Consider the following 8,247-nt stretch of genomic DNA (forward strand, 5'->3'; position numbering starts at 1 on the left):
AGATATCAATGTTATGTAACTTGACAAATAAATAAATGCCCATCGTTTGTTGCTATGGCAATGGCCCTCTGGACTCCGAGCACCTGTGTGAGCACCCTCTCCCATGTCTTTTCTCCACACTCACTTTTTGCTCTCTGATTAGTCTGTTACAAAAACTTACCTCTGGCCTGTGCCTCCCACACAAAGACTGCAACCCATCAGAGTCAATTATAAATTAACGTTTAGTATTTATAATGTTTAGGTGTGAATAAAACCTATCAATAATCAATAATTACAGATCAGTTCACAGAATACCTATGCTCAATTCAATTGTGCGGCATTACAGAAAACGTGATAATTTGCACAAACATACTCAGTAATGCACGCACGTCACACACAAACACAAGTTGCTTTGTAGATGGAGTGATCGGTGATTCCTTTCTTCATACCCATTTGAATAATTAAGAACTATTTGCACTAAGTCTGTATCAATCACCAAATCTCAGGACATTACCTGAAGCCTCATAGAACACTACCACTGAAGTTTCACAGAACTAGTGTTGCGAAACTGGGAATCCATAAATGGGATTTCTGGAAACCCTGAGAATTTGGGGAAAGTTACCAGATTTTTGCAACCTTCCAGTAATGTTATGTAATGTGCTACTGAAATTCCTTAGGACATTACCGCTGAAGCTCCATGGTTAGGCTAGTGTTGGAGGCTAGTGGAGTCGACTCCTCTGACACAAGCATACAGTTTGATATTTGTGGATACAATGTCACATATAGCACTGGACACAGGGTAGGTGGTATCATCTTTATATTTTTTGTACTAATTATGCATTGAGTGTTCTGTGTGTTTTATTATAATGTTTCTAATTAAAGAGACATTGGGGGCGCGGCATTGCTGCCAGACCCTGAGCTCACCTGCGTGAATTGTTTTTTTTTTGTTTATAGTTATATCTGAGGGTGCAACTTTCACTGGGGACAGGGGGACATGTACCCCTCACATTCTGAAATACCATTTTTGTCCCTCCAGTTTTATAAATTGGAATGTGATACAAAATGAGGCAACTGTGTGCTTTAGGACCATTCGGAAAACTCTGAGCGGTCGGGTAGGCTGTTTATCAGACTGGATAATAAAAAATAAAAAACATCAATAATACAAAAAAAAATTGTTGGTGAATAACCTTGCAGCTTAGAAACAAGAACTTACAATTATTCCAAACACAAAGTCTGCATGTCATGACTTCCGCCGAGGTCGGCCCTGCTCCTTGTTCGGGTGGCGTTTGGCGATCGACATCACCGGCTTTCTAGCCATCGCCGCTCCATTTTTCACATTTCCATTTGTTTTGTCTTGTTCCATACACACCTGGTTTTCATTCCCTAATAACACTGCTTGTATTTAGTCCTCTGTTCCCCTCCATGTCTTTGTGTGAAATTGTTTCGTGTTACGTGGTTATAGCGCCAGACTGGGTTTCATGTTTCTGTGTCTTTTGCACAGTTTGTTTATTTTGGTATTTACAGTGTCTTGTATTGAACATTATTCGCGCCTTGCACTTTTGCCTTGTGGCCTGGAGGTTTTTTAAGAAGCTGCATTCTTCTGTTATTTTTAAAAATCTCCTGCCATAATAAAGTGTGCGCTTGTTCAATACTCCCTGCTCTCCTGCACCTGACTTCTCCACCAGCAGCGCACAGCCATAACACCCCATTTCAGGACATGCATATATGCTAAGCACAAATATTGCTGTAGCGATGCTACACTTCTAAAGCCAAAGTTGCGCACCTGGTTATATGGTTAAAATTGGTTTTGATTTGTCTCAATCCAAGTGCGTCGCAAATTTGAAAGTGTATTGTACACACTCTAATAAATGGATCACTAGTCACTTTAATAATGTTTACATATCTTGCATTACTCATCTCATATGTTTACAGTGGCGGATTTAGGTATAGGCGACATGGGCAGCCACCCAGGGCGGCATCTTCCCGGGGGCAGCATGGGGCGCCCGCACAAAAACATTTGGAATGGTGAAATTTGCGCAATCAATTTTCTATCGCTCATTTGCATGTCACGTCAATGATATCATGTCACCATATGGGACTGTGGATCAATTAACCTTGTTGGAGTGGGTGCCCTGATTCTAGTTTGTGAGCTAGGCACAAAGTGGGGGTTCACCAAGGGAGCCATACAAGCTAGAACCGCCACTGTATGTAAAGTATATACTGTATTTTAAACCATCTATTGCATTTTGCCGATGCAGCTCAGTCATTGCTCATCGATATATTTAGATGTATATATTCTTATTCCATTCCTTTATTAGGTAGTTGTTGTGGAATTGTTAGATTACTTGTTAGATATGCCTGCACTGTCGAACCAGAAGCACAGGCATTTCGCTACACTCGCAATAACATCTACCATGTGTATGTGACCAATAAAATGTGATTTGATGTGTGACAATCCTAATCGCCATAATGAACAATAAAGTTTTATTCCATTCTATTATTTTGATAACTCTAACATTTATTTATTTGGGTTGAAGTTAAATAAATACAATTCAATTTAAATTCAATTCAAGGGCTTTATTGGCATAGGAAACATTTGTTAACTTGGCCAAGGCAAGTGAAGTAACTACTCCAGCACGTTAGGTGGCAGTGTTCTGGAATATCTAAATCACGTCTACGCGTGCGCATTAGTTCCACATGTCGAGAAACATTGCCAGGTTGGAACTGCGTTTATGTGAAATTTGACGAAGTGTAGCGTTATTTAACACAGTTTATGGGTAACACATGCTGGACAATATTTGTTGAGATCTAGCGTCATGGCGAGGCCATCTGTTCGCATGTTTCATAAACTAGAGGGATTGTTTTCCATTTACAAACCCCCCGGTGTCCACTGGAAACTCGTCCGGGATACCATCGAGACAAACCTGCTCAAAGGTACTGTAACGTTATTGACACTAGCATTTACTTTTGCACTACAAATGCAACATAATCCTCCATGTTGTTATTTTGATAATTGCATGCTTAATTGTAGTGCAAAATCAGTGTAGTGATTAATCAGGCTGTAATACACAATTAATTGGTATATTCAGCCTAGAAATAATGCCTGCAAAATCGTGCAAATGTAACGTTACCTTACAAGCCTGAATGTTGAAAAAAAATTACATTTAATCTTACTCTACCTGTTGTCTGTGCGGTTTGCACTATAGCTGCTCGTAATTTGAGACAAAATATCCACAGGAAAGTATTGCTTACCCGACATTTTAGAGAGCCGGTAATGTTTAGTAGTAACGTTATGAGTTGCTACTGCTGTTACCTAATGGGTTTACCACTTGACAAGAAATGCCAGCAAGGGATTTCCTGTCACATGTCCAGTTCCTTCACAGCAGTGCAGTTGAAGGAAATTAGATAATAATTTTACATATTACATTTCTAGTCATTTATAGCAGACGCTCTTATAAAGAGCGACTTAGTAGCAAGAGCATACATTTTCATAAAAAATATTTGTCCTGGTCCCCCTGGGAATCGAACTCTGACGATGCAATCTCTTTCCAAAGGGATAAATGCTGCCCCTCCTCCAGCCCCTCGTCAGCGGGTCCAGTTCCTAACTGAGCCCACCAGTGTTGTGGCTGAGGGTTCCAATGAGCTCACCTTGTCTGCAGCCTCGGTCCCAGCTCTGGCTCATCACCCTCTGGGTATGTTCAGGTTCACTGTACAATCACTTCCAAGTCTTTCATGACCTGTCCCTTACACAACCTAGAAGTGCGTTCACTTGTATTTTAAAGGTGAGGCTCTCCATATCGTAATGTTGCTGGATTTGTGTGAATTCAATAACGGTTTTACTGTTTTCTTGTCAGTGAGTGGACCTGAGTTCCAGCACATAGGAGTTGGAGTGGGACATCGCCTGGACGTATTCTCCTCTGGAGTTCTAGGTGGGACTTTCTGTCATGTCCTCCAAATTACAAAAATATATATATATTACTGAGGTATATGCTATTTTGAACCACATCGGGCCTGCATTACTGCACCGATATAAGTTTTCATGTTTGATCATGTACATCATCATGGCATCTGTTTCTCCTCAGTTCTAGGTGTTGGCCAGTCAAACAAGGCTCTGACTGATCTCTACAGATCTCATGTCACTAGAGTAAGCGTTCATCTCTATTTATGTTACAAGTAAAAGAGCATACAGTTTATTGGAGGTGGAAAATCCATATGGCATCATTCTGATAGAATGCTGAGATTGCCATGATGCATTTCTTGTTCAACTTTCGATAATTTATTCAGGATTATACATTGGAAGGTGAATTGGGGATGGCCACAGATAATTTCTCTCACTCAGGCCGCCTCATAGAGAGGACCACATATGGTAGGTACAGCAACGCTTTATTTTTTTGCCTTTCACCTTATTGAAATAAATACAGAATCTATAAAAACATTATCTTGACTGTGTAGCAACCCTTGACATGCCTTCCAGATCACATTACACTGGACAAGCTGGAGAGAGTCTTGGCCATGATGCAAGGATCCAATCAGAAGGCCCTGCTCACGTACGTCCACCATTCATTCTAGTTCTGTGGTCCACCTCTTATCCCTCTCTGTTCACCTTACTTTATCTACTCACTGAACCAAGGTATATTACAATTAGAGCATTCCCATAGACCTGTACCAATTCAACCCCATTACTTACCAAACTAATGCTGTGATATAAGTGCCAGTCAGTTGTTGTCTGTGCCAGTGAAAGCTTATTTATTATTTTTGCTATACCTAGTGTGTGGAGCAGTGTAGGATAACTGTTTGTTCTGGCAGGTACTCTAAGGTGGACATGAGCACCCAGGGGGCCTATGAGCTGGCTGTGAAGGGGGAACTGCGTCCCGACGGGAAGTCTCCCCCTATTATGACAGGCCTGCGTTTATTACACTTCCAACCACCCCATTTTACCTTGGGTAAATGTATTGCCACCTCCAGTTTCACCTGTACTGTACAACACCCTGCTAGATAGACACTTGATCACACAAAGACACAGGGACACACTCACATGCAATAGGACATGGCACATGGCTCTTTTTAACTGATGAACTGCAACAGACATTAGATTGCATTAGATATGTATCCGGTATTCTTGAATAGTGGGGCAATTCCATGATGACATTGATACTGGGACTGTTTTTTCACTTTAAAATGTATGCCAAACCAAACCCAATGATGTGCATAGAGTTGTATGGCTTGTTTAACTTTGCAAAGAACTACAGTATAAATAGTTCAACGTAGTCCGATCCTCGTTTGCTAAGTCAAACGACACCGCTGGTTCTGCTCACACTGCCCTACCCTGTGCTCTGACCTCTTTCTCCCCTCTCTCTCCAGATGAAATCTCGCGTCTTGTGACGGCCGGCCGCCCAACAACCTGCCCGCTCGACCCTATCCCCTCCTCTCTTCTCCAGATCATTTCCGGAGACCTTCTCCCTTACCTCACCTCGCTCATCAACTTATCCCTGACCGCTGGCTACGTCCCTTCCGTCTTCAAGAGAGCGAGAGTTGCACCCCTTCTGAAAAAACCTACACTCGATCCCTCCGATGTCAACAACTACAGACCAGTATCCCTTCTTTCTTTTCTCTCCAAAACTCTTGAACGTGCCGTCCTTGGTCAGCTCTCCCGCTATCTCTCTCAGAATGACCTTCTTGATCCAAATCAGTCAGGTTTCAAGACTAGTCATTCAACTGAGACTGCTCTTCTCTGTATCACGGAGGCGCTCCGCACCGCTAAAGCTAACTCTCTCTCCTCTGCTCTCATCCTTCTAGACCTATCGACTGCCTTCGATACTGTGAACCATCAGATCCTCCGCTCCACCCTCTCCGAGTTGGGCATCTCCGGCGCGGCCCACGCTTGGATTGCGTCCTACCTGACAGGTCGCTCCTACCAGGTGGCGTGGCGAGAATCTGTCTCCTCACCACGCGCTCTCACCACTGGTGTCCCCAGGGCTCTGTTCTAGGCCCTCTCCTATTCTCGCTATACACCAAGTCACTTGGCTCTGTCATAACCTCACATGGTCTCTCCTATCATTGCTATGCAGACGACACACAATTAATCTTCTCCTTTCCCCCTTCTGATGACCAGGTGGCGAATCGCATCTCTGCATGTCTGGCAGACATATCAGTGTGGATGACGGATCACCACCTCAAGCTGAACTTCGGCAAGACGGAGCTGCTCTTCCTCCCGGGGAAGGACTGCCCGTTCCATGATCTCGCCATCACGGTTGACAACTCCATTGTGTCCTCCTCCCAGAGCGCCAAGAACCTTGGCGTGATCCTGGACAACACCCTGTCGTTCTCAACTAACATCAAGGCGGTGGCCCGTTCCTGTAGGTTCATGCTCTACAACATCCGCAGAGTACGACCCTACCTCACACAGGAAGCGGCGCAGGTCCTAATCCAGGCACTTGTCATCTCCCGTCTGGATTACTGCAACTCGCTGTTGGCTGGGCTCCCTGCCTGTGCCATTAAACCCCTACAACTCATCCAGAACGCCGCAGCCCGTCTAGTGTTCAACCTTCCCAAGTTCTCTCACGTCACCCCGCTCCTCCGCTCTCTCCACTGGCTTCCAGTTGAAGCTCGCATCCGCTACAAGACCATGGTGCTTGCCTACGGAGCTGTGAGGGGAACGGCACCTCAGTACCTCCAGGCTCTGATCAGGCCCTACACCCAAATAAGGGCACTGCGTTCATCCACCTCTGGCCTGCTCGCCTCCCTACCACTGAGGAAGTACAGTTCCCGCTCAGCCCAGTCAAAACTGTTCGCTGCTCTGGCTCCCCAATGGTGGAACAAACTCCCTCTTGACGCCAGGACAGCGGAGTCAATCACCACCTTCCGGAGACACCTGAAACCCCACCTCTTTAAGGAATACCTAGGATAGGATAAAGTAATCCTTCTCACCCCCCCCCTTAAAAGATTTAGATGCACTATTGTAAAGTGGCTGTTCCACTGGATGTCATAAGGTGAATGCACCAATTTGTAAGTCGCTCTGGATAAGAGCGTCTGCTAAATGACTTAAATGTAAATGTAAATGTAGTTATTGTGCATAGTTGTATGGTTTGTTTAACTTTGCAATCATTGGTTTTTGTTTGACATACAGTTATGTTACCGTGGAACTGCCCAGTGCTTAATTCAATTTATACACTTGACACTCTTTTCCCAATACATGTGTAAATATTGTACTAGAAATCAAATCTGTTACTGTGGAATTGCCCAGTGCTCAATTAAATGTATACACTCCCCTTACCCAATACATGTGTAAATATGGTACTAGAAATTGTGCCTCTCTGTATTATACATATTTCTCAAATGTTAATTCTATTCTACTGCCATTTACTTTATGTTCATATTCATATTTTTTTACTATTTCATATTGTTAATGCAATGTCAAAAAGGAACCTGCAAGTAAGCATTTCGTTGGACAATGTATACCATGCGTGTCCCTTACATACGACTAATACAACTTGAAACTTGCTAATTCAGTTTTGTACATTTCATTAACCAGTTTTCTCCCTCTCGCAGAGGTGCAGTGTTTGAATGAAACCCAGCGGTACCTGTGCAGAATCCTGCATGAAGTGGGCTTGGAGCTCCGCAGCACGGCCGTATGTAAGGGAGTGCGCCGCACTCGAGACGGGCCCTTCACCATACAACACGCCTTGACCCATCAACACTGGACTTCCCCAGATGTCATACAGGCCATCAGACAGTACCGCTCTTCCAGAAAGGCTAGCAAAGCCAAGCACACACAGCCAGGGAAGGATACAGGAACAACCAGTCAGAGACAGGAGATGGCAGAAGAAGCAGCAGTTACTGGTGATTACCACCGGTTACACTCTGTATTGACCTCAAAAGCATTTGGCTCTTGATGTCCTTGGAATAGATATCCTTGAAAGCTACATCAGCCTCAAAACATACTGGTTTTAGTCAATGAAGATGTAGTCTCTGCCACAGGCTTTCACCTCACCTACGAGTGCGGAGCCTGGAGCCTAGGCCAATGAGGATGTGGCTGTTGGAAAACCAATGATTTTTTTTTAATGTGCAATGTCTGCTTTCTTTAGGCCAATGTAAAAATGTATGACCAGTTTGTATTAGTTAATGTCTGTTCTTTTAAATTAAAATATACCAAATTATGTGATCATCTCAATCTGTAGGGGGAAATAAGCTAATAAATATTCTTAGTTTTAAGAAACACTAGTAGGTAGCTTGAGCCATCCCAACATTAGCCCTTGATCATGACCCTCA

General features: G+C 43.6%; 1 protein-coding gene across 2 annotated transcripts; it reads left to right on the plus strand.

The window, feature by feature from the left end:
- Positions 1-2,648: 2,648 nt before the first annotated feature.
- On the plus strand, positions 2,649-8,135 carry LOC124029728 (mitochondrial mRNA pseudouridine synthase Trub2-like). Of its 2 annotated transcripts, none has more exons than XM_046341342.1 (8): positions 2,649-2,913; positions 3,534-3,671; positions 3,834-3,908; positions 4,068-4,123; positions 4,264-4,345; positions 4,454-4,526; positions 4,786-4,922; positions 7,528-8,135. In XM_046341342.1, the coding sequence occupies exons 1-8, from the start codon at positions 2,796-2,798 to the stop codon at positions 7,869-7,871; spliced, it is 1,023 nt and encodes a 340-aa protein (XP_046197298.1). In that variant the 5' UTR covers positions 2,649-2,795; the 3' UTR covers positions 7,872-8,135. The 2 variants fall into 2 exon arrangements, with proteins under 2 accessions (XP_046197298.1, XP_046197293.1); XM_046341337.1 differs by having other exon boundaries at positions 2,650-2,913; positions 4,062-4,123.
- Positions 8,136-8,247: the final 112 nt, after the last annotated feature.

This window comes from Oncorhynchus gorbuscha, linkage group LG03, assembly GCF_021184085.1.
Source record: "Oncorhynchus gorbuscha isolate QuinsamMale2020 ecotype Even-year linkage group LG03, OgorEven_v1.0, whole genome shotgun sequence".
Lineage (NCBI taxonomy): Eukaryota > Metazoa > Chordata > Actinopteri > Salmoniformes > Salmonidae > Oncorhynchus > Oncorhynchus gorbuscha.

Bases quoted from the DNA above. Each gene is read 5' to 3' on its own strand.
- LOC124029728 (XM_046341337.1), top strand. From the start codon at position 2,796: ATGGCGAGGCCATCTGTTCGCATGTTTCATAAACTAGAGGGATTGTTT. The intron at 4,346-4,453 runs GTAGGTACAGCA...CATGCCTTCCAG, and splicing joins CATAGAGAGGACCACATATG to ATCACATTACACTGGACAAG. The intron at 4,923-7,527 runs GTAAATGTATTG...TCCCTCTCGCAG, and splicing joins ACCACCCCATTTTACCTTGG to AGGTGCAGTGTTTGAATGAA.